At 38.3% G+C, this 27,969-nt stretch overlaps 1 protein-coding gene across 2 annotated transcripts in view; it reads right to left on the bottom strand.

Moving 5' to 3' along the window:
* LOC134754438 (ADP-ribosylation factor-like protein 5B) overlaps nucleotides 1-27,969 on the bottom strand; it is a 64,353-nt gene that overhangs the window by 15,658 nt on the left and 20,726 nt on the right. Inside the window, exons 4-5 of one of the 2 annotated variants that reach the window (XM_063690766.1) lie at nucleotides 5,665-5,774; nucleotides 4,934-5,014 (exon numbers count right to left, since the gene is read on the bottom strand). In XM_063690766.1, the coding sequence (XP_063546836.1) occupies nucleotides 4,966-5,014; nucleotides 5,665-5,774 (159 nt within the window). In that variant the 3' untranslated portion in view covers nucleotides 4,934-4,965. Of the gene's footprint in view, nucleotides 1-3,624; nucleotides 5,015-5,664; nucleotides 5,775-27,969 lie in introns of those variants that run through there. The other variant, XM_063690765.1, reaches the window with a different exon arrangement.

Genomic DNA, 27,969 nt, shown 5'->3' with positions numbered 1-27,969 from the left:
ATGTCAGGCTTATTGGCTACAATAGTCCTGTCAGTGATGATAGATCGATCCCAATAGAGCGTGGCACGACCATTCTCGAGAACGGGCACAGGTAAATACTTGTAGTACGGTATTTCGCAGTCCACAAGGCCACAATATTATTATTATTATTAGTTTAATATGTCAAGTTTGATACTAATTTAAGTAGATAATAGAATATTTTTATTTTAGGCGAAGTTTGGCTTGACAGCTGAGATTAGGGTGTTTTACGCCACGTACACCAATGATAAAGTTTTTAAATATAAAATCCCGAAAAAAACGTCCAAAATCACTTACTAAAATTCATCAAATTCAGGATTTTTTCAAATTTTCCGACATTTTGTCTTAAAACGAATGTAATTTTTTATAAATAAAAATATTGCGTAGATTAAATACCTCTTAAATGCATTATTAAATTATATTTTGACGACCGGTCTGGCCTAGTGGGTAGTGACCCTGCCTGTGAAGCCGATGGTCCTGGGTTCGAATCCCGGTAAGGGCATTTATTTGTGTGATGAGCACAGATATTTGTTCCTGAGTCTTGGGTGTTTTCTATGTATTTATGTATTTGTATATTATATATATCGTTGTCTAAGTACCCACAACACAAGCCTTCTTGAGCTTACTGTCGGACTTAGTCAATCTGTGTAAGAATGTCCTATAATATTTATTTATTTATTATTTATTATTATTATCATTATTGCTTTGTATACATTTGGCAACAATATGCATTTAAGGGTTAAGATAATAAAATACGAGAAATATTAGCGCCGCTAACTGACGCGGCGTGCGGCGGATTTTACCTACAATCCAACCGCGCGACGTTGCGGACGCCCTTAAAAGCATGCCCGGACGTGCCCCTAGCCAGCCGTGCCACTTCGCTTCGCTCGCCCGTTCGATAATACACCGTGGGCTCGAGTAACCAGACATATTTTAAGTCCCCGGCAAGCTCGGTTCTCCATACAAACGTAGTTTGAACTTACAATAGGATAAGGTATATCTATGTCTGTAATTAGTATGTAGCTTCAGATACCAATACCATAGTAAAAAACACAGTTAATTTAAGTTTTTCATACAAAACTTCTTTTTGCTCTATTTCGTTTGTTTTATAAACTGGAGCTATATAAACTAATTACAGACATAGATATACCTCATGTCATTGTATATGCAAAGTTTCATTACGATCCAACACGTAGTTTTAAAATGAGAACGAAGCTCCGTTTGTATGAGAAGGTGAAATTCGGCCGAGCTTAACCAGCGGGACTCTTAACCACGCATTCCTGAGGTCATAAGGAGCAAAAAAAATATTATCTGACTAGGTAAGTCGCCAAAAAATTTTTTTTTGTGTGTATGGTTTCGGCACACGACACGTTTTTCACTGAGTTATCACAGAAACAATTTTTCACAGGAATTGTCACTACATTATCTTTAAAACAAGACCGATTTCCATTAGTCTCTAAATGCGGTCAAGAATACAACTTTAAAATATGTCGGGTTATTCGAGCCCGCGATGTTTATTAGGTGTTTGGCGGCAGTTTTGGACAACTTGAGGATAAAAATATAAAGATTGATCAAATATGGAAAATAAAGGAAGGAATATGTGGCATCTCAATAAATATTATAAATGTAGAAAATAAATGTTTCATTTAAATAACTTATGGTTTATTGAAGCCTTTAAGAACCCTGTGTTTTGTAGTAAGTAATCACTCTGTTTTCAGGTATTGTGTGATGTTTCTGCTGTATTATCTTATCAGTAGTACCTATCTAAGAACAATCAAGACAAAACAAGGATATTACCTATTATGTATGTACAAATTTTGTTTAAATTTACTAACTGAAATAAAATTGTATAATTACAATAGAGGTTATAATTTCATTACACTTAAGTTGCAAAATATTGCTAATAATAACAGATGCGTAATATTAATAAATAAATTGTACACCTTTGCTTTACAAATGTAAAATTCATCAATATAAACATTTCACAGAAAGATAAGCCATCCTCCAAAACATTTATCTATTTAGTCATTAATTAGTCACCCAATAACACGAGAGCCTCACAGGTATATTAATTTACAAGAAGTAGGTATATTATTTTAATTTTCTGTAATCATTTTCACACGAAAGTCATGCATGTTTTTTTATATTTGACCAATAATTGCTCGAAAAATGATTGTTTTCAGTGTTACTCTACCTAGGATTGTTATTTTCTTTAATACTATACCTAGGTGCTTCATCAACACAATTTACACCGAGGGGTCAGGGACCGTACTGTCGCACGAGAATTGTATCGCGATCGCGGCAATTTTGCGGTCCCAGCCGTAAAGTAAAGCCGGGATACTTCTAGGGTTCCGTACCAAAAAGGTACAAAAGGAACCCTTATGGTGCGACTATCCGTCCGTCCGTCCGTCTGTCACATTGCTAAATATCTCGAGAACTACTTAAACTATCGATTTTTTTTTCGTAGTAAAAAAAATGGACTTACGAAGGAAAATGTAAAAAAAATACCATTCCCCCCCCCCCCCCCCCCCCCATCTCCGAAGTTTACCAACGAAAACTTATGAAATTTTTACATAATAAATATTACAGGAAAAATATAATCACTATATAAAAAAAACTTTTTTTAATTATCAAAAAAAAAATACTATTTTAATTTGCAATTTACGCTTCTTTGCGGGGATTTTTTATAATTGAAATTTCTATGAGATTACACTATAAACATCTTCTTTCAAATAAATCAAAAATTGTTGAAATCGGTTCACATGATAAAGAGTTATTCCTGAAAAACCAACATACATTCAGGTCACGCAAATTAGTTTGCCAATTTGCCGATAGATGGCGCTGTAAACAATTATGGTTAGCCATTACAATTGTGCTTCTAGTCAAGTCTTTCGTCATTATAGTTACACGAGAAAATTTAAAGTTTGCACGGAACCCTCGGTGCGCGAGTTAAACGAATTCGCACTTGACCGGTTTTTTTAATTTTATATCCCAGAATTCTTCCCCCATCAAGATAAAGGGGCTTAAAAAAATAGTAGGGGGTTCCACGGTAGGTAGGACTGGGGTCATTATCATTATCAATGACTTCTTAGCGGAGAAAGACGCGCGGGCATAGGTTACATAAATAAAATTATAAAAATGAAGCATAATATTATAGTTTTATTTTTTAATGTTAGTGTCAAAATAGGAAAGGATAAAAACCCTTAATGCTCGTTTCATTATATAAAACTCGTGTTTTATGGCAACATATACACATAAACATATGTATATACATAAACATCACTAACAATCAGGTTAGGCGAGGATGACCCTACGATAGGAGTAGTCAATCAAATAATTATCTTGTTGGCATAATTTCATACAAGAAACAAATTTCATATCACAAATTTAAATTTATTTAGTATTAATACATTCTTCATAACTGTCTGTTTTGGGCAACGGCAAGGGCAACTGGTTCCGTGCTTCGTCGTTACCGTTGAGGTCCTTGCATATGAAGGGCTCGCTACATCTGCTCGAGTGGCTGATCTCGAATTCTTTAACAGGTTTAGGTACTATTGTAGCTTTGCATTTCATAAAGTACCTTATGGCAACTGCATAACTGTCATATTTGACGACCTGTCTGGCCTAGTAGGTAGTGACCCTGCATATGAAGCCGATGGTCCCGGGTTCGAATCCTTGTAAGGGCATTTATTCGTGTGATGAACACGGATATCTGTTCCTGAGTCATGGGCGTTTTCTATGTATTTAAGTATTTATATATCATATAATATTGTTGTCTAAGTACCCATAACAGAAGCCTTATTGAGCATACTGCGGGACTTCGTCAAATTGAGTAATAATGTCCTATAATATTTATTTGCTCTACACAGAACTTCGGTGTTAAACTCGATCAAGCCTCAGAGCTGGAACAGATGCATTATACCACTTCGACGAAAGATTAAACTTGAACAAAATTTATAATTAAAAGTATGTTTTGACAGACATCCTACGCCGAATCCAGTGATGCTGACGAAAATAACAGGTAGTTTTTCAATACAAACTTAACATATTATATTTGCAAGTTATAATGTCACGGAAAACTTTGGTGAGCGTCAGGATGGCGGGTGGATGCATAGTTTGGGTGCAATATGCAATATTCGCAACGAGGCGGGAGTCAGAATTCGTCGGCCCTTGTTTTGAGCCTCGCTCGTTTTAGGGATAGATATGCCGATTTCTAATAAAAGTACGGAGGTACAAATACACACATTTCGCGTGAATTAATGCAAGATTTCATAGGTCCACCGCCAACCTGACGTCAGGATGGCGGGCGAACCTTGTTTTGAGCCTAGCTCGTTTTAGGGATATATATATATATATATACAGATTTCTAATAAAAGTTTACGGAGCTAGGTACACTACAAATACATGTATTTCGCGTGAAATAATGCAAGATTTCATTGGTCCACCCGCCAACCTGACGTCAGGTTGGCGGGTGGACCTTGTTTTGAGCCTAGCTCGTTTTAGGGATAGATATACTGATTTGTAATGAAAGTTTACACAGAGTGCGATATAATGCAAGATTTCATAGGTCCACCCGTCATCCTAACGTCAGAATGGCGGGTGGACCTTTTATGTTAAATATCTCGTTTTAGGGAGAGGTACAGTGGTTTTATTAAAGGTACAGGAGGTACACTGAAGGTACAATATGTTTATAAATATTTCGTTGAAATCGCCGAGGTCCACCCGCCATCCTGACGCTCACAAACTTTAAAAGTTATTTTCCACTTTGTTTACAAATATTGGGAATTATATGCATGGGTCTGGCTTTCTTTGTTATATCCTCTTATTTAGATACCATTTCCTTGCGTTACGTAAGGAATCTTGTCATCCGGTCCTAATAGATAGTACTTAATTAAAAAGTTAACAATATAAGTACCTATATAACGCATCATCTTCACCAGTGGCCTATCATTTCTTTTTTATCCGACTCGCGATCCACTCGAGCCCTAAATGTAACCTGAAACAGAAATTATAATTATGAATTGAAGGCACTAGGAAAGTGATTCTCTACTTAACTTGAGATAAGCCGAGGCGGATATTTGATACGGTTCGGAAGTGGATACGGTAATGCAACATCGATCTCGCCAACTTACAATTTGTACGGCTATTCCACCAGTTTGACACTGACATGTACGCTACCATGTACCTAACTTACTTCTATGCATCTCGCTCGTACTCGCATATTAGTGCGAGCGAGATGTATAGAAAGAGAAACTAAGTTACACAGACGTTAGCGACTATGTCAAATTGAGACTGCTAAGGTGCTAAGGCAATCATGGTAAGGCTACTGGTGACATTGCAAACCAATATTTGTGTTTGAACCTGGCGGGTCCAAAATCACACATTTTGAGGAGAGCAGGAGAGCACGTGTAAATCTGTAAATCGTAATGCAACATCGATCTCTCCAAGTTACAATTTGTACGGCTACCACCAGTTTGACACTGACATATTCGCAAGCATGTGCTAGAAATAAGACAAAGATAGTTCGCATATTAGTGCGAGCGAGATGTGTTCTAGACCCATGAGAAGTAAGTAGTGACATCAAAAGTAAGTTATTGGTAGATTTTGATCTTATTAAGTGAATATCAATATAAAAAGAAAAGTTACCCCTCTCCGGTGAGTGCGCAGCACGCCTGTATGTGCCACGGATGTTGCTTGATAGACGTCAGATCCAGTTGCTCAGATATTTCAGCTGCGCTCATTGAACCTTTCACGTCCTGAAATTAAAATAATACCATATACCATGTTATCCATCCGTAGATCTTAGGCGACGGGAAAATGCATAGGGTGTCCAGTAATAACTGTTTGCGCTAAGCCTCCACGTAAAAGGCTTTGATAAAAGTGTGAATGGGGCATGTTGGCATGTAACCAATGGTTAGCATCAAGCATGGCATACCACGTCATACAGGTACTATCAAAAGTTCTTTGATTGTATGTCTGCGAACAAATCTTGCCCCCAAAGTTAGGCAGCTGACAAAGATGGCGCTGTACGGCACTATGATTTGTGGTTACTGAATTGTTAAATATCAACTTTGGACAACCAGAGTTACCGCATAATAAACATCGCCGTACAGAGCCAGTACATTAGAATTTCATCTAAAGCGGTTATTGATTCCTGATACAAATTTCCACCCCCCTTTTCTCACCCCTCTGGGATAAAAAGAATTTTATGCCCTTCCCCGGGACTCAAACTATCTGTACACCAAATTGCAACAAAAGTTCATCAGTTTAGGTATTTAAGCGTGAAGAGGTAACAGATAGACAGACAGACGTCAGACAGACACCCTTTTGCATTTATAATATTGGATCTGTCATGCTATTCATATGTCAGAAGTAAATTAGACTGTAACGCCATTGTATGGAACCGGCCAAGTGAGAGTCGGACTCGCGCATGAAGGGTTCCGTACCATTACGCAAAAACGGCAAAAAAATCTCGCTTGTTGTATGGGAGCCCCCCTTAAATATTGATTTTATTCTGTTTTTAGTATTTGTTGTTATACCGGCAACAGAAATACATCGTCTGTGAAAATTTCAACTGTCTAGCTATCACGGTTCATGAGATACAGCCTGGTGACAGACGAACAGACAGACAGACAGCGGAGTCTTAGTAATAGGGTCCCTTTTTTACCCTTTGGGTACGGAACCCTAAAAACGGCAAAAAAATCACGTTTGTTACACTCATCAATAAGTAGTCATGAATTGGAACAAGTATAAATTTAAAAAAAATTGAAAAGTAAAAAGCACTAGTTCGCGAATACCAACTTTCCGCACGCTAAACAGCTACGTAAAGTAGCACTTTTTGAGAAACTGTATTAAAATAGTTATTTTCTCAAACATACTCCAAAATGTATGCGTTAATATCACGAAATGAGAAGTTACATTACTTCTTGACCTAGGCCAAGAAGTAATGTAGGGAGTTAGTATGAAACGTACATTATTGTCCGCTGCTCTAACTTTTTAAATTTGCTCACTAAGATTAGACTGACAAAGTAAATATTACATAGGTACAGCCAACGACTACTCTCTGTAAGCATACTTGCGATATTAAAAAAAACAGAATCTATGTTACTATATTTAATAAGCGGTTAAACATGGTGCTCCAATAGCTTTTTCAAATGTCGTTTAAAAAATAAAAAAGGCGGCAATTTAAACTATTTTATTTATTCTCGTTCGTTCCGATGGTTATATCACCAAAAAATAAAAATGACATCAAGTGACGAGAGCGATAGGGAAATTATGAACTGTATACTCCGCCTAATTTAAGAGAGGAAGCCAACTTAGCTATGCGTAATATGCTACCGGAAAAAAGCAAACAAATCTACATGAAAAATTACGACGCATTCATAAATTGGCAAAAAGAAACCAAGACAAGCTCGTTTTCGGAGAATGTATTTCTCGCATATTTCAACAAAGCTGCAAAAACCAAAAAGCCCAGTTGAAACACGGTATTAATATTAAAGAATACAAGAATCTAAACTCGCTGCTGAAGCGGCAATCTGCGGGGTATAAAAGCAAAAAATCTAAAATATTTAACAGTAAAAATATTTTAAAATTCTTATCGGAAGCTCCCGATGACCGCTTTTTGGCAATCAAGGTAATCTTATTGCATAATATTTAATTAACATTTAAATTTTGATTTCAGGTTGCTCTAGTATTAGGTGTTTCCGGAGATCTTCTGCAACTCTTCTTGCAGATTCTGGGGCGAACCTGATGACGCTTAAAATACATGGTGGATGGCGTTCTGATCAAGTGGTCGAGGCCGAGAGCTATATCGAAGATTCCATTGAGAACAAAAGTTGCATATCAAAACAAATAAACAACAACATTAAAATGAAATCATCAACTGCCCCGCTATTAAGTCCTCAGAGCGAACAAATAAATAGCCCTCAGCCACTATTAGTCTCTCAAGAGGATTCATTACCACCACAGAGTCCTCTACTACTCATCAATTCAGCAAATCACCATTAATGTGCCCGGAAAAACCATACATTTCACTTTAGTGGGAGATCTTAGGTCCACCACCTTGCATTTTTGAGACAAAGCAAACCGTTTGGAACAGTTGTTTCTGTGGGTGATCTGAGCTGATTTAGCCCGGTTGTGACGAGGTCCCCCCCAGCAGGTAGGCAGGGGAAGGGGGGGGGGGGAAAGTGGCTCCGGCGCGCCTCACTCTAAGCTTTATATCTTCATACATCTAGCAAATATATCAAGTTTGGTGTCTTTTTCGTATAATTCGAGGATGAAGAATTCATTTCTGTGACTAAATTTTCACTCACCCATACAAAAAATGCGAGAAATTCAAAATTCAAAAAATTTCTTTACACTTTTTTTTTCGAAAATCCTCTATAGAATTAAAACTATGACAACTTGCTCTAGGAAAAAAATACCTGTGAATAGCCCAGTTATCCTTCTATATAGAATAGTAAACTTGTCAAACATTTTTCTTTTATAACTCTGTTAAAAAAATGTTTTGTGTCGCGCGGCGTACCCGCGTTGTAAGAGCGGTATGCAGCTTTTAGGATTTTTAAGTATGTTTAGATGATTTCTGATGAGTTGTTATTCTTCTGTTCGTAGATTACATTAATAAATTACTTCTGGACGTGATATAGGTATATACAAATATATAAATAAAGACTTTGGGAAAACTTTACTATTAACTAGCTTTTGCCCGCGACTTCGTCTGCGTGGAGTTAGTAATTTGGGTAGCTTATTTTTTATCCAATATGCTTTTTATCGATTTCCTATACAAACTTCCACCTCCCTTTACACCCCCTTAAAGGATAATTTCTGATATAAAAACCACATTGTGTCTTTCCCCGGGACTCAAACTAGCTCTATATCAAATTTCAACTAAATCGGTCCAGCGGTTTAAGCCTGAAGAGGTAACAGACAGACAGACAGACAGACAGACACACTTTCGCATATATAATAAGCTCTTGCCCGCGACTTTTATCCAATCTCCTTTTTATTGATTCCCCATATAAACTTCCACCCCCTTAAGGGGTGAGTTCTGAGATAAAAACTATCCTATGTCCTTTACCGAGACTCAAACTATCTCTACACTGCATTTCAAGTAGATCGGTTCAGCGGTTTAAGCGTGAAGAGGTAACAGACAGACAGAAAGACACACTTTCGCATTTAAAATATTAGTATGGATTAGTATGGATGTGATAAAATTAACATAGTTAGATGTTTGACAAAAAATGCGGGTTGAAATAAGATATATATTGTTCGCAACAACTGTTCTACTACTGTTCTACATGCACATAAATATGTCAGTGCATTTTAGTTTTTTTTAACGCAGTTGCACCTCCCTGCGCATTTTGTTTTGCAGCGGCAACGAATAAGCTCTAAACAAGCAGCAGCCGTCGCAGGTAGGCTTGTCCATATGGGCTCCCAATAACCTGTTGCTGAGCGGCTATAATATGTCCCCAAACATAGCCTCCTTGGTAAACTGCACGGAGAATAATGTTTACGTAGCGCATCTTCCGTTGGAGGCAGATTCTCTAACTGGAGATTTCTTCGGCACTCATTTACACTCGTACTTGTACCTGATCTGAATCATTAACAAAATGCATAGTGTTAAAATAAGTCTAGGGTTGACACCTCGTAATTCAAATCTGTTCAGACTTAATATTGTAAGACTTACTTGTCGTATAAGACAATAACAAATTTTTCCAATATTGGCAACGCCTGCTCAATATTGCCTTGTTTGCCAAATTTAAATCCCTTCCTTACAGCAGGATATGCGCTCCAAGCTTGAAATACGCTTTTTTTCCCCTTTCCACACAAAAAAGAAATAGTGTCGCAACCTGAAAAGGCGTGGAAGAATGGCAAGACTTCTGTCCTTTCTGGTCCTGTAAAATAAATTGTACATCTATGCGTTACCAATAAAATCATATATTTAAAGGAAGTTTGCAGCACGTGACCAGTTACCCTCGTACAGGAAGCAGACACGCGCATGATGGTCCATTATGTGGCTGATGCTGTAGCCCCAGGTCACACAAAAATTATGCTACGCACAGTGCCGGAGCTCCAGGAGTTATGGGTACATATTGGCACAGGAAAGAATGACCAGTTCCTCTCGTGCCATGCTATTGCATCTTCATTAGGTAACTTTTGTAGTTCCTCCATTGATTGTAAATAAAATAAATATGTCACCGCAGTACGAGACAGGTCATCTGGGCAATTGGTCAGTGCTGCAAACTTTCTTTAAATATATGATTTTATTTGTAACGCATAGATATATAATTTATTTCACAGGACCAGAGGGTACAGTAGTCTTGGCATTCTTCCACGCCTTTTCAGGTTGCGACACTGTTTTTTTTTTGTGGAAAGGTGAAAAAAAGCGTATTTCAAGCTTGGAGGGCATATCCTGCTGTAACAGAGGGATTTAAATACGACATACAAGACAATACTGAGCAGGCGTTGCCAAATTTGCCAATATTGGAAAAATTTGCTATGGTCTTGTATCACAAGTAAGAGTCTTACATTTTTAAGTCTGGACAGATTTGAATTACGAGGTGTGAATTGATCCCTAGACAGTATTTTAACACTATGCATTTTGTTACTGATTTCAGATCAGGTACAAGTACGAGGTACGAGTGGAAATGAGTGCCGAAGAGTACTTTATACAATAAGAAATCTCCAGTTAGAGCAGGGTTTCTTAAAGTGGGGTCCACGGACCCCTTAGGGGTTCGTAACATGTTTATCAGGGGTCCGCAGTAAGTCAAATACCTGCTGTAAACATACTTATTAGGAAATGTTGTAATAAACTTGACGAGACCTAAGTGTAATGAAACTTATAATAAAAGTAAATTTTAAAATATAAATAAGGGTTTTTATTATTTTTCTAAAATATATTTTAACCGGGGTCCGTGGAATTGTTTAAATTGTGAAAATGGTCCGTGACAGCAAAAAGTTTAAGAAACCCTGAGTTAGAGAATCTGCCTCCAACAGAAGATGCCCTACGTAAACAACCGTGCAGTTTACCAAGGAGGAGTTTGGGGAGGAGGTTTGGGGACAGATTATATCCTCTCAGCAACAGCTACCATGCCCTGCTGACTGGGGCTGGTCCAAACAAAATGGTTATTGGGAGCCTATATGGACAAGCCGACCTGCGGCGGCTGCTGCTTGTTTGGAGATTATTCGTTGCCGCTGCAAAACAAATGAGCAAGGAGGAGCAACTGTGTTAAAAAAAACTAAAATGTACGGACCTATGTGCATGTAGTGGCAATTGCGAACAATAGATATCTAATTTTAACCCGCATTTTTGTCAAACATCTAACTATGTTAATTTTATCACATTTATAATAACTACTGACAAATTTATAAAATGTAGGCGCGAAGGGATATCGTCCCATATAAAATTTGAATTTCGCGCCTTCTTCTGCTGACATGATTTGCTTGACCAACTATATATCACATCCAGAAGTAATTTATTAATGTAATCTACAACCAGAAGAATAACAACTTATCAGAAATCATCTAAACATACTTAAAAATCCTAAAAGCTGCATACCGCTCTTACAACGCTGGTACGCCGCGCGACACAAAACATTTTTTTAACAGTTATAAAAGAAAAATGTTTGACAAGTTTACTATTCTATACAGTAGGATAACTGGGCTATTCACAGGTATTATTTTTTCTAGAGCAAGTTCTCATAGTTTAAATTCTATAGAGGATTTTCGAAAAAAAAAGTGTAAAGATTTTTTTTTAATTTTGTATTTCTCGAATTTTTTATATCGGTGAGTGAAAATTTAGTCACAAAAATGAATTCTTCATCCTCGAATTATTCGAAAAAGATACCAAACTTGATATATTTGCTAGATGTATGCAGATATAAAGCTTATAGTGGGGCGCGCCGGAGGCACTCCCCCCCCCCCCCCTGCCCACCTGCTGGGGGGAACCTCGTGGCAACCGGGCTAAATCAGCTCGTTTCACCCCCAGGAACACCTGTTCCAAGCGGTTTGCATTGTCTCAAAAATGCAAGGTCCCCTTAGAAAACGGGATCTAAGATCTCTAGCTACTTTTAAAAACTGTCCGAATATGTCCAATATTACTTTCAACATTAATTAGTGTGTGAAAAAATATGTAATTTTTTTCCTAATAAACTTATTTACTTGATTACTTAGTAGTTATTTTAATTATAATATTTTCTTACAATGTTTGAGAAAAGCACTATACAATCCTTGGCCGTAACAGGGATTGCAGGACTCACTTTATTCGACCTCGTCTACGACTCGGCCGTCTACAGCAATCTCGTCCTGCAATCCCTTACTTCACGGCCTCTGCAGTAATGTACTATTTCGATACAAGTGCGGAAAAGAGGAAATCCGAAACGAGTGGCGATAAATTAAAACACGACCGCAGGGAGTATACCAGACAATCGACACGAGTTGCGAATTACTATTCGCATATTTATCGAACAACGTTTTACAGTGCATATGGTCCTTTAAACTTTCGACATATGCACGAAAATAGCTCTTTACGCACTAGTGCGAGAAAGTAGCACACCATATGTTCTGTAATAGTTATTTACGATACAAGTGCGGAAAAGAGGAAATTCGAAACGAGTGGCGATAAATTAAAACACGACCGTAGGGAGTGTTTTAAATCGACACGAGATGTGAATTACCTATTCGCACGTGTATCGTACAACGTTTTACGGTACATATGGCCCTTTAAACTATCGACATATGCACGAAAAGTGCTCTTTATGCACTAGTGCGAGAAAGTAGCACCATATGTACTGTAAAATCCATTTTTACTATAAGTATCTGTATCCAACCCGTACGTGTTGGGTATGGTGGGATACCAGACACTCAAAGCTCGAAGGAATGTCGCCTTCTTTCCTCATATACTACGAGGCCAGGCAAATAACAGCTACCTCCAAGTATTTTTAAACGTTCCACCTCAAGGCACAATCTCCGCCCTCGTAAGTGCATGGTAGTCCATTACTCAACCTCCCGAACACCAGTAACAAGTAGAATTCCCACTCACCACTCTACCGAGCTCTAAAACTTATTAACGGTATATTGGCCCAGGAGGATTCATTGGCCTTATTCTGGGCTCCTGAACCGAGATCCTTAGCCAGAGCCGGGCGCTACCTCGAGGCTATAGTCGCTCCTCCTCGAGGCCATTTTTGTAGACAGTTTTTTTTTGTCTTATGTTGTTTTAACTTATTGAGGCGGCTTGTATTTATTTATTTATTTTTATTTATTTCATAATATTAAATTACATTATAAATTATTTTAACTTAATCTATACGAATTTATATTATGATCGTCACTTATTATATACAAATGTCAATACAGATAAAAATTCATCACAATGTCAAATAAATGTTGGGAAATAAATATACGATACGGTTTCCTATACGTGTTCGTCGAAATATTCGCATGCTTTGCACCCTCTTTTCTGTTATTAATGATCCTGGAGAGGACGGGAAACCAACCTTCGACACTTGATGACCTGCCGACTCCAGTTTTGAGTTTCTTCTTTCGGCACAATCAAACTTTATTGAGTTCACAATTCACAGGGCGGCACTGATGTCCATGGAGTACTTTTTCACATGATTTTGAGTTTATTTAGATGAGCCAATTTTTTAGGCTCGCGCGCGGTGATAGGTTTAGGTGGCACTGGCGGTTGAATGCGGGGAGTGGGGGGACAGGAATGTATGTTGCCAGGTATAAATATATAATAGGTGCGGTCGAGTGGTGTGTATGAGATAATAAAAATAAACTTAAAATTAATTAGAAAAATGTATGAAATATTCACAATGGCGTTGCCAACTTCGGGGCGCCTAGAGGTTTCCTCTACAAAATTAATCTAGGTACTAATACTAAGGATTATTTTCCTTTTTAAACTAAGTTTGTACTATACTAAACTTAACTATTGCGTAGGTAACGGGCAGAGCCGAGTTACAGGACGGACATAAGTTCCTGAAGAAGTAGTTACTTTTGCGACGCGAATTACATTATCTTTTCCTGGGAAAACCTCTGAGTCAACAGCGAGAGGCCAGAACATAGGATGAGCGTGATCATCTTTAATGACAACGACTGTTCCCACACTCACAGGTTTGGAAGGTGAATTCCATTTATCGCTTTGTTGAAGAGAAGTGAGATATTCCGTGCTGAAATGGTTCCAGTAACTTTGGACAATTTTATTTAGGAGCTGATAGCGAGTTAACATATTATTTGAAATATTAATGTCAATTTTCTCAGCGGGTAAAAACTTAAGTGGAGTAATATTTAAGAAATGACTGAGATAACGCGGTCGGATCGGAAGGATCCGATGATAGGACGCAAATTAGCATTGTTCATTTTTTAACCCCTCATTTTTATTCTATTTTCTGAAAATATAGGTTCATTTAAGATACCAATTTGAATGATTTAGTAATTCATGGCTCGGTTGAATATTTATAATTTATTGAAAATATGAGATACGACTTCTCGTAAATTACATGTCGTGGCTGTTGATAAAGCACAAGCAACAACAAGCATTAAAAAATATGTAGTTGTCATTGTCAATCATGAATCTAGTATAGATCTGGAATAGGCATGAGTGGTGGGGGGAACTGTCAGAACGGGAGATAGTCTTATGTATCTTTCAGGAGTAGCAGAGAAAGCGTTATTATTGTCACTTCTACAGGATCCTACCTTCTATGTTGTCAATTGATTGTAATTGTCATGTGTCATTAATGTCATTAATATAAGTATAATGCGTTTCTATAAATAATATCGTATTATTTGAATCCCTAAATCAATAATCTCAAAATACGCTAAATTTGTGAATGCTGATTCCACAAATCTGCCTTAAGTTATATAACTTAGTTTTATTGGATGTATATAATGTACAAATTTCTAGAGAAGGCGGAGAATGTGAAGTTATAGCAAGAATAGTGCCTGGGCGTGGGCTTACTATACATATACTATTATACTCTTTGGCGTGGGCATAGATTTAATAATAAACTATACAATTATTTTCTGGATCAACAAGAGTAGAACCTATATCAACTTCAACTGAATGCTACTAAACAAAGCCCTCATTGTCAACCTCACGTGCAGAACATGTTGAACATATAATGTATACACCTTTTTGGGAAACAGGTTTTCCTAAATTAATAAAAAAGTAAAAAATAAGACGTTTTATTTTGCACAACTCTTTATTAACTTTAGTTTTGTCCGCCATGATCGTGATATCAGCAGCTTGAACCTTGAACTGCAACTTGTAGGTACCTGGAAATTAGAAATTGTCTTTTCAGTTTCATGTTGTATTTTGAGTATAACTATGTATTCTTGTATGTATATTATTTATTGCTTACAAGATGGTTATAAGTTACATATATGTATGTCTGTTTGTTGAATTTAACTTCAAAGCAGTAAAACGGAGCTAGTAGGGGACAAGCTGTGTTAAACGGTTTGTCTTTAGATATTCTGGCCACATCATCACAGAAAATAAATAGGTAATAGTGACCCGACCACCAAAATGGACTTTTAAATATTCGTAGTAAAATAATATTAATTTTATACTTACATCGACGTGATCCTCACAGCAATATTGTGTGTAACACTTGAAGTATTCCATTCCACATTTACTTCACGACAACACCGTCTTTCATGTAGGTCTTCGCGGACTATAATTTTTGTGAATTATTCCCACAAGTGGGAACAAGGTTTTTGATATATTAAGCAATCAAAATCTACTGTTTAGGTATTAAAAATTATAAATCAAATCGTAAGAAACTAGCGGTTTAACTGAAAATTTTAATTATGACAATTGATGACAATGACATCTTTGACAATTACGTGAGTGACGGATTTATTTACTATGGTTCGATAACTTTTATTGGACTTCCGGTTCGAGCGCCATCTTGATAGCTAGCATCGTGATTAATTACTTTGTTTTTTGCTCATTAATATTGTTTAAAGTGTAATATCGATAGCTTATTATACAGTAAACTAATGTGGTAGAGTGCAGTGAATGGAGAATTAATTTTGAAGCGCGTTTAACCACCATCTTGGAGTCAACGGCCGGTAGTCCACGTGCTTCTTGTAAAGTCTAGCTATCGATTTACAAGAGCTACACTGTCTTGTACAACCGTACAATTTTTGTCGTTTTTAAACCTCTTAATACCTTGATACTGGCGAAATAGTCCCACTGGGCTGAAGCCATAATTTTAAAAGAAGAAGAAGATAACTTTTATTATACGATGACATTATTATATTCAGCCTCGCGAGAAGGTCAAACTAAGGTCATCAGTATATTTGATGAAATATCTTCAATCCTCGATTATTATATCGCAGCAAATGTCGGAAACTGTTTAAAAACCTCATATCTCGTAATGGTTTTCGAAATAGAACATTTAAAAAAAATTAACAATCCTATTTGGACGACAGTTAAGAAGCCCCTAAATTTGAACCAAAATAGAATTAAATTCTTCATAGGTTAAAATGAGACCCTGGTCGTCAATAAATGGATGCAGTTTCAGAACTGATTTACTAGGAATTAGTTTGTTATTTTTGATAAATACGGGAAGGAGCGAGTAAAACCACAGACGGCCGTTAGCGCACTGGCATATATTTCAACGAGTAACAGCGTGTGGACGCAGCCTCACGCACACATATGCAACACTTCCTCCCCCTAGTTACATAACTAACCTAAAACAATTCTTAAAACTAATATTTGAACGCTTCCGTAATATTCTTTTGGGGACTATTGGCGCATTGCTCGCCATGTCTGGCTTCTGGCCTCCTGCTTCCGCCTCATGGAATTCATCCTCATCATCTGAGCTTGTCACCTCTTTTCTTACTTCGCTCTTTGCCTTTGTAGCTCTTCCAACTTTGGCCAGCGTGATCAAAAATAGTTAAAATCCCGAGATTAGCACTTGCCATGTTTTTTTTTTGCGGAACGGGTAGATTACGCACGCGAGTCGCCACTGATAAATACGGGAAGGAGCGAGTAAAACCACAGACGGCCGTTAGCGCACTGGCATATATTTCAACGAGTAACAGCGTGTGGACGCAGCCTCACGCACACATATGCAACAATTTTGAATAGCATCATAGAGTAACTTATACTAGAGCGGTACTGTCATAGTAAATTTTGTAACCCCAGTAAATTCACTGCCATCTGTCGACACACTTTAAAACTAAAAATGAAGATTTATAAAAATACGATAGAATGTATTTAAATATAGATAAATGATTTGTTTTATTTGCATTAATTATTTTTATGATTTTGACCCATGTTCTTTCACTGATATGCGTTAAAATTGTAAAATAACAAACGAAACCGTCAACGCCATCTATACGACTGTAGGCCAAAACTAGTAGCGCCCTCTGAGCGAGAATCAAATTTTCTTGATTTTCGAGGCACGTTTTTTCCTTAGACTGTATCCATCTATTACGGAGTTATATCTATCTTTGATAGCATCAAGCTCGCGAGAGAAATGTGTTGCTTGCTCGTAGCGTAGCACGCGGTATTCTGCATATTCTAAGTCATTTGTAGTTATGGAACCTTGAGAGTGAAGTAATTTTGAAAAGCGAAATGCGTATACGAGTGAGCGAATGAGTTTAGTCCACGTCAAACATCTTACAGCGAGGTCATGAATTGGGTGCGTAGGTTCGACCGTAGGTAATACAGTTTGCGCGGGAAGCGATGTAACTTTAATTTCTTGTAAATCATCTTGTTCATTATGATTTATTTTAAATTCCTTTACAGGCCAGGTATTAATCGGAGCGGATAACAATTGCGGGCCGTGGAACCAGAGTGAGTTATTTATTAATCCTATTGACGTTACAGGTCGCGATACAATATCTGCAGGGTTCTCTACGCCACGAACGTGGAACCAGTGGGAAGCGGGTAAGTATTCATTTATTTGAGCGATACGATTAGCTACAAATGTGTGAAATTTATAAGCGGGCGAATGAATCCATGTGAGTGTTACAGTGGCGTCTGAAAAAGCGTATGTTATTTACCTATATAGTGCATCGTTTACTTAGGACATCGCGAACGGAATTTATAAATTTTGCGAGTAATAGTTATTAGGGTTGGAAACTTTTGATTTAGCGGTGAGTAATTCTACTGAATTTGCGGTTGAGTTTTCATCTGAGTCTACGCGTACATAAATCGCAGCACCATAGCACTGCTGGCTAGCGTCGGCGAATCCGATTAAAGTTATTCTGTTTTTGGACGTGATGCCAATATGGCGCGGTATTTTAATTTCTGATAAATGCGATAATTCCTGGTGGAATTGTTTCCATTTGGAGACAATGAAGTCGGGCACTTCATCATTCCAATAGAGTTGAAGTTTAAAACATTCTTGAATGAGTAATTTCATATAAGCTACGACCGGGCTAATTAGACCTAGCGGGTCGAACAAGCGCGCACGGTGACAGACAGAATCGAGCGTTTAGTACAAGTTTCTGGAAAATCTATGTTATTTTTAAAGTGAAATTGATCATCCGTAGGCTGCCATTGCATACCTACGGTTTTAGTATCAGCGTTGGGATCATCATCAAATTTGACAGCAAGAGGGCTTTTCTGAGCGGATGGGACGCGCGACATGAGTTGAGTATCATTTGAAGTTGAAACCTCCCGATTTGAACATAGCTGTCATCTCTTTATATATTTTTTCTGCCGTATCCACATTATCAACGGAACTAACATAATCGTCAACGTACATATGGTTTTCGCCTTCATAAGCGGCGAGCGGGAATGAATCGCGGCTATCTGCGGCAAGCTGTCGCACGACGCGCAAAGCTAAATAGGGTGAACTAGAAACACCGAAACAGACTCGATTAAATTGATATATTTCGATCGGTGAATTAGTGTCAAACCTAAATAAAATTCTTTGGAATGAGTGATGATCAGGAGAAAGTTTCACTTGAAAATACATTTTTTCGATATCTGCGGAAATTGCGATTGAAAACATGCGGAGATTTAAAAGCAATTTAAAAGCAATTCGAAAATATTATTCTGTAGAACTGGACCTACGTAAAGTAAATCATTAAGGGATTTTCCTGAGGTGGTTTTACAACCAGCGTTCAGTACGATACGCGTCTTTGAAGTTTCTTTGTCGGGACGATAAACGGCCCTATGCGGTATGTAATAACAATTAGTGTTTTGAAAATTATTCGGAACCTTTATTAGATAACCTTGATCTATGTAAGTTTGAATAGTTGCGTTATAATTGGATCGTAATCCAGTTGAGTCGAGTTTCTTTTCTAAATTTAATAAGCGGCGCTTCGCTGCAGAATAAGATGATCCTAATTCGGCAGGTGAGTGTTTGAATGGAAGAGCAACGGTATAGGTACCGTCATCCTCGCGCGTATAAGTTGACTGAAAATGTTTTTCACATGCTTCGTCATCTGGACTAAAATGGGTTTTTTCTGGGACATTTTCGATTTCCCAAAAGCGTTGCGTTAATTGATCGAGAGCAAAATCTTCAGTTTGGCAAAAGAAAGTCTTTTCCAAATTGTGAGCGTTTAAAGAGCGAGTTTCGAGATACGCCCTTCCTCCGGCGATAAATCCGAGAGTAGTTTCGATACCTACAACCGAGGAGGTCGGCGAGGTCACTTTACCTGGTCCGAGTAACGTGGGGAATAATTCATTACCTATCAAACAATCTATCTCGCCCGGTAAGTAATATTCGTCATCGGCCATCGGCAAACCTTGAAGATGGTCTAATTGCGTGGTTTCTAGCTCGGCGCTAGGTAAAATGTCCGTAATTTCATTCATAACGCGGCAGCAAACGGTATAGGAACAGCGTGAGTCGAATCGAGAGTGTATTGTAAGTTGCGTTATTCCAAACGCGCGGTCTTGGATTTTTCCTATGCCATTAATAATAGCGGGTGCGGGAGTAATTTTTAAATTTAAGCGTTCACAGCAAGCCTTTGTTATGAAATTAGTAGCCGCTCCCGTATCCAAGAATACACAGAGGCGATGCGTTTGATTATTACTATAAACGTTAACAGACGCAGTCGGGCATAAAACTAAAGTGTCACAATTTAAATTTCGAGCGGGAATTGTAACAGAAAGCGCGAGGTTATCGTTTGTCTGGCCGCCGTTCGTGCGAGCTGCAGTCGCCGTAGGCGAGCGCGGCTGAAGCGGCGGGTGGGACAGAGACGGAAGATTCGATGTGCTACTACTGCTTGGACGCGGCGCTGGAGCAGCGCTCGTGCCAGCCGAGTTGTTATTATTGTTTGTATTTGAATCAGCTGATTGCAAGGAATGCGTTGTATTCGACTGGGTCTCGTAATGTAACAAAGAATGATGTTTCTTATTGCAAACCGAACACCTATTTGTTGATTTACATGCAAAATGTGTGTTGACGAGCTATGTCGTTGCGCGTTTGAGTATTTTGTTGTAAGAAATATTCACATTTAAATAGCGGGTGAGAGAGTTGAGATTTACACACTTTGCATGAGCGAGATTGAGTGAGAATGTCAGTTATTAAACTTGCTGGAAGTTTGAGGTTGCGGATTTGTAACTTGAGTACAGAATGTTTTTATTTTATTAATTTGCGTTGAGGGTTTGTTAGTACTGAGTGAGTGAGTGCGAGAATTATTATCAGTGTTGGCCGAACGCTAATGCCATTAACCATTAAAAATTAACAATTAAAAAGGTTAATGGCCATTAACCATTAGCCATTGACGGAAAATGAATTAGTAATGGCCATTAACATCAATGGCCATTAATGTTAATTCATTTCAAAAAATTAACAATTAAAACAAACTAATGGTTAATGGTTTACAAACCATTAAAAATTAAATCAATTTTTAATGAAAATTAAAAATGTGATTAAAAATTAACAATTAACAAGAAGAAATATCATAATTTTATAAAGGCGTCCAAGGGATCAAAGGTCTGCAAGACTGAACTTGTAAAAGTTTTGAGTATGTATTACTCATCCTCCTTATGAACCCTGGCAGTACCTAGTGGAACAGGTTTGGTGCAACATAGGCGCACGCTGTTTTGGTCATCCGACTCGTCTTGATGAACACTTGGGAGAGCAGTACTCATGATAGAGCTGATGCTGAACCCTGGCAGTACATAGTGGTGCTCAGGTTTGGTGCAACATAGGCGCACGCTGTTTTGGTAATCCGACTCGTCTTGATGAGCACTTGGGAGAGCAGTACTCATGATAGAGCTGATGCTGAACCCTGGCAGTACATAGTGGAAGTAAAGTTTGGTGCAACATAGGCACGCGCTGTTTTGGTCATCCTACTCGTCTTGATGAGCACTTAGAAGAGCAGTAACCATGATAGAGCTGATGCTGAACCCTGGCAGTACCTAGTGGATCTAGGGTTTGGTGCAACATAGGCACACGTTGTTTTAGTCATCCGACTCGTCTTGATGAGCACTTAGGAGAGCAGTACCCATGATAGAGCTGATGCTGAACTCTGGCAGTACCTAGTGGATCTAAGGTTTGGTGCAACATAGGCACACGCTGTTTTAGTCACCCGACTCGTCTTGATGAGCACTTAGGAGAGCAGTACCCATAATGGAGCTGATGCTGAACCCTGGCAGTACCTAGCGGAACTAAGGTTTGGTGCAACATAGGCACACGCTGTTTTAGTCATCCGACTCGTCTTGATGAGCACTTAGGAGAGCAGTATCCATGATAGAGCTGATGCTGAACCCTGGCACTACCTAGTGGATCTAAGGTTTGGTGCAACATAGGCACACGCTGTTTTAGTTACCCGACTCGTCTTGATGAGCACTTAGGAGAGCAGTACCCATAATGGAGCTGATGCTGAACCCTGGCAGTACATAGTGGAAGTAAGGTTTGGTGCAACATAGGCACGCGCTGTTTTGGTCATCCGACTCATCTTGATGAGCACTTAGAAGAGCAGTAACCATGATAGAGCTGATGCTGAACCCTGGCAGTACCTAGTGGATCTAGGGTTTGGTGCGACATAGGCACACGCTGTTTTAGTCATCCGACTCGTCTTGATGAGCACTTAGGAGAGCAGTACCCATAATGGAGCTGATGCTGAACCCTGGCAGTACCTAGTGGATCTAAGGTTTGGTGCAACATAGGCACACGCTGTTTTAGTCATCCGACTCGTCTTGATGAGCACTTAGGAGAGCAGTACCCATAATGGAGCTGATGCTGAACCCTGGCAGTACCTAGCGGAACTAAGGTTTGGTGCAACATAGGCACACGCTGTTTTAGTCATCCGACTCGTCTTTATGAGCACTTAGGAGAGCAGTACCCATGATAGAGCTGATGCTGAACCCTGGCAGTACCTAGTATAAGTGCTCTCCTAAGTGCTCATCAAGACGAGTCGGATGACTAAAACAGCGTGTGCCTATGTCGCACCAAACCCTAGATCCACTAGGTACTGCCAGGGTTCAGCATCAGCTCTATCATGGTTACTGCTCTTCTAAGTGCTCATCAAGACGAGTCGGATGACTAAAACAGCGTGTGCCTATGTTGCACCAAACCTTAGTTCCACTAGGTACTGCCAGGGTTCAGCATCAGCTCCATTATGGGTACTGCTCTCCTAAGTGCTCATCAAGACGAGTCGGGTGACTAAAACAGCGTGTGCCTATGTTGCACCAAACCTTAGATCCACTAGGTAGTGCCAGGGTTCAGCATCAGCTCTATCATGGGTACTGCTCTCCTAAGTGCTCATCAAGACGAGTCGGATGACTAAAACAGCGTGTGCCTATGTTGCACCAATCCTTAGTTCCGCTAGGTACTGCCAGGGTTCAGCATCAGCTCCATTATGGGTACTGCTCTCCTAAGTGCTCATCAAGACGAGTCGGATGACTAAAACAGCGTGTGCCTATGTTGCACCAAACCCTAGATCCACTAGGTACTGCCAGAGTTCAGCATCAGCTCTATCATGGGTACTGCTCTCCTAAGTGCTCATCAAGACGAGTCGGATGACTAAAACAGCGTGTGCCTATGTCGCACCAAACTTTAGATCCACTAGGTAGTGCCAGGGTTCAGCATCAGCTCTATCATGGGTACTGCTCTCCTAAGTGCTCATCAAGACGAGTCGGATGACTGAAACAGCGTGTGCCTATGTTGCTTCAAACCTTAGTTCCGCTAGGTACTGCCAGGGTTCAGCATCAGCTCTATCATGGGTACTGCTCTCCTAAGTGCTCATCAAGACGAGTCGGGTGACTAAAACAGCGTGTGCCTATGTTGCACCAAACCTTAGATCCACTAGGTACTGCCAGGGTTCAGCATCAGCTCTATCATGGGTACCGCTCTCCTAAGTGCTCATCAAGACGAGTTGGATGACTAAAACAGCGTGTGCCTATGTTGCACCAAACCTTAGATCCATTAGGTACTGCCAGGGTTCAGCATCAGCTCTATCATGGGTACGGCTCTCCGAAGTGCTCATCAAGACGATTTAAATGACCAAAACCGCGTATGTCTGTGTTGCACCAAACCAGAATTCTACTAGGTAGTAGGTAGGTACTGCTACTACTGCCAGGGTTCAGTCAGGGTCATTTTGCTGTCTCATTTTAAAATATCACGAATGTAATTTTATTAGACGTTAATGCAATTGAGAGTAATTCTAATTAATTTTTTGAAACTTTAATGGCCATTGAAGTTAATCCGAATTAAAGTTAATCCGAATTAACTTCAATGGCCATTAACGTCTCAAAAATTTAATCCGAATTAACTTTAATGCAATTGGTTAATGGCGGAACTAATGGTTAATAAAATTGATCAATGGTTAATTAAAATTAACAATTACGGCCAACACTGATTATTATTATAAGTTTGCGTTTGAGAGCGAGACGGTGCGTGGAGTATACTCTGTTCGGTTCGGTTAGAAATTTCTTTAAATCACTAAATTTAGGAATGTCAATATGTCTATGAGCTTGTTCGAACAGGACAATCATAGATTTGTCCAACTTACTTAAGGCAATATGAGTTAGGATGAAATCTGATAAGTTACCAATTTTCAAGCGCTGTAATGCCGCTTCAGCGGAACAAAAGTTATCAAGTATATTATCGACTGACTGTCCAGTCTTTTGTTGTAACATTTGGTCTAGATAGACAAAAGCCTGTACCCTAGTATCTTGGTATTTTGCTAGAAGAGCTTGCCATATGATGTCATAGTTTTCAGAGGTAGCTATTATTCCGGAACAAACATTGAGTGCTTTGCCGGAGAGACAGCCTATTAGGTACTGGACCTTTTCAGCATTTGTTAGGCGAGTATTAGTGTGTATGACACTGCGGAAATTTTCATAGAATACTGGCCACTTAGTAGGAGTACCATCAAAACCTATGAGTTGAAGAGGGGGTAACTTCGTATTAAAGTTATTATTTTTCTTTTGGTCCTCAAGCTCTTGCCTCAAAATAGTTTCTTTTTGTTTAACGTAACAATATAACTCATCGAATGTATTTAAAAAACTATAACTCGGCTGAGCCTCAGGATTTTCTTTGAGTTGTTCAATTATAAGCTTATCTACGGTTTCAATATAATCTGAACGCGTTTTATCAGCGGATTGAGCCCTCGCTAAAAACTGCGTGCGAGTGACATCATCGGAAATCCTCAAGCTTAAGGTGGTTCGACTAGGTTACCCAAAGCTTAAACCCCGCTAGATGGCGTCACTTTCGCAAATTTTCAGGTTTTATTTTTTTGTGGAATAGTGTTGGTATCTGTATACTTACAAGTATGTTTAGCGCACTTTTTACATAAATATTGAACTATTATAATAAACATTGAATACTTCATTAGTGCAAAAAACACTTTTAAAGTCGACAGAGTGTTTCTGTCATGCCATTTCCTACTATTACTCACACATGCAAACAGTGTTTCCGTGATGCTTGTAGTAGACAATTTCATGCAGTGTAAGTATGCTGCAATGGCGTTGCGGTATGTTCGTGGAAATACGTGCAAGAGGATTCGGGTTCGAGACTGGTACGTCAGGGGTACTTTTTTTTGTCCTTTTTGTGTTATCTTATGTTTCTTATACCTTTTATTCTTCGAATTCTTGTCCGATTCCGATATAACCGAAATATATTTCAGTGATATCGGAAACGGCTCTAACGATTTCGATGAAATTTGCTGTAAGGGGTTCGATCTAGCTAGGTCTTATCTCTGGGAAAACGAGCATTTTTGAGTTTTTACTTATGTTTTCTTATTCTCCCAGATATTCAGTATTATTAATAAATTAGTTTATAACGTTTTATAAAAATATGTGACGTTTTGAACTAAAAGGTACCACATTGTCGGTTGTCGATTAGGTTGATTTCATTTTGAAGCTTTATGGAAATATGACAACAATAAGTAGGTACCCGTTTGGTTGAAAACGCCCACATATATTGAAAACCTGACTTTCACAAATCTCACCTTTTTGGGTTCTTCCAACTCAGAAAGGATGGAGAATACTGACGATTCTTAGTAGCACTAGCCCAAGGAAGTCCAGGTTTGTAAGTGTCAGGTATCAGTTTTTTTTAAAGCGCTAAATATAGTTCTACAAGTAAAGCAATCCCTTACTGCCCAGCCTCTATAGTATTTTTCAAACTGGAAGGGTACGATGATAGATTTCATCTCCATACAATTTATAACCTAATAATGCCAAATGTTGCAAAATTATATTGAATTGAGATCTATCATCGTACCCTTGCAGTTTGAAATAGTTATTTACGATACAAGAGCGGAAAAGAGAAAATTCGAAACGAGTGGCGACAGATTAAAACACGACCGCAGAGAGTGTTTTAAATCGACACGAGTTGCGAATTACCTATTCGCACGTGTATCGTACAACGTTTTACAGTACATATGGCCCTTTAAACTTTCGACATATGCATGAAAAGTGCTCTTTACGCACTAGGGCGAGAAAGTTGCACCATATGTACTGTAAAATACTTTTTAGTACATATGGTGCTACATATACGTTACCGCCCTAGTGCGATAATTAGTTACGTGCATATGTCGAAAATGTAAAGGGCCATAATTATGTACTGTAAAACGTTGTACAATACACGTGCGAAAAGGTAATTCGCAACTCGTGTCGATTAAAACACTTCCTTCGGTCGTGTTTCAATTTATCGCCACTCGTTGCCAATTTCCTACTTTTCGCACTTGTATCGTAATGTACTAATAATAAAGCAGTAATTGTAAAATAAAATTAAAACTTTTTATATATATTTTTTTTTGATTCAAGTAGGTACAGTGAGTAACAACATTGCATGGCCTTCTAATTATAACTATTATAGAAAACGGGATATTTATCATGTTTATTTATATAATTATTTCTCGATATTTTGGCCGGTCTTGCAAGACCAGTCGTTGTGGAGATCCCTGGAGAGGCCTATGTCCAGCAGTGGATGTCTTGCTGGTGTAGATGGATTCACACAACAAATGAAATAACATTTTTTCATATTTGTTATCCGTAGTTGTCCCTGTACCTGAAAGAAAAATAATATCATGATAGCACAAAATCTCTAATGTTATAGGAAGAAAGATGATGCAACAATATGGATTCTAATAAAGTTATCATTTACTTACCTAGTAATAATTGTGTTTTTCATTCATAGACAAAATTCCATAATTTTCATCCCCAGGAAATGTTTTATTTTACTTTATTGCAGTGAGGATGTCCTGATTTTTTCTGCCTAATGAAGGAAAACATTATATTTCCAAGAATGCCTCTTCATTTTGCACAATACCTAAAAAAACCTAGAGTTAGTGACACATTGACTATTCGGCAACCAAAACAGTAATAATTACATTATATAGGTATTGTTCACTGCTTATATCTACCATTACGGAAGAAGTGAGAATTATTTTCTAAAAAGATCGGCACGTGAAAATTACAATGTACAATGAAGGAATGAAACTGTACCTACCTTACGAAACTTCACCATCATGAATTCCGCTTCAATTGAGTCTGAATTTTTCTGGATTTTCGCGGACTAGAACACCGATGATTTTTGTAACTTGATTTAGACGTTGCTATCATTTTCAATTTATACAAACAAATTGATGTCACAATAAACATGACCCTATGTGTCAGTGTCAACACTGTCAAATAATAATGCACTAAACATGACGGCACTGCAAATCCTGCCAGGTCGGCCAGGCAACGTCGCCAACGTCATAGAGTGGCAACGCCGCACGCAACGTATTTGTACACGACATTAGTGACACACACATACGTAAAATTGATGAAAAAATTACGTTGATTTATGTATGATTTCTGTATGAAACAAAGTTTTTCTATTAATTTAGCGCAAACGAATATTCGAAAGTAGATAAATGAGCAAATATTTGTGTAGTAATAGTGTGTAGTGCCTTAATTAAAGCAGATTGAATTTTGTATGAAAATCGAACCACCTTAAATTATAAACTTCTTGAATTATTTGAAACAGAAATTGTTTTTTATGTTCTAAAAAGATAATCATCACTTCTTCGTCGTCTTTCATTTTGTAATGAGTCAATTAATAATAAGGTATGCGTAATTTGCGTAAAGTTATGAAATGAGAGTTTTGTTATATAAGTAAACCAAAATCAAAGCGACGAAGTTGACGAATTTTGCGGGCGAGTTTAACTACAAATATGGCGGGTAGGTAGGTAGATAAATCGCGCGAGGCGAACAAATTTTTACAATTGATTTTACGAAATATGCGCGATCTACCAAAAATATGCTTTTAATCTTAAAGAATGAGTAAAATAACTGGTATTTATTAATAATTAGTTGCGAAATAAGATGAAATAAGCGTTATGTGAACCAATTAAAGTATGACGGCACGTTGTGCGTTTTTAACAAATATACGTATAAATTATACTTTTGAGTGTGTGACTATTGTAAATATGAATGAAATAATGAGATATTTATATAGGAAGGATCCGGTTCGAAGGACCAACACTTGGAGAGGACGGGAAACCAACCTTCGACACTTGATGACCTGCCGACTCCAGTTTTGAGTT

The sequence above is a fragment of the Cydia strobilella genome, chromosome Z (assembly GCF_947568885.1).
Source record: "Cydia strobilella chromosome Z, ilCydStro3.1, whole genome shotgun sequence".
Taxonomy (NCBI): Eukaryota; Metazoa; Arthropoda; class Insecta; order Lepidoptera; family Tortricidae; genus Cydia; species Cydia strobilella.
The sequence above is the reverse complement of the archived record's forward strand: the minus strand, read 5'-3'. Positions and strand labels throughout refer to the sequence as shown.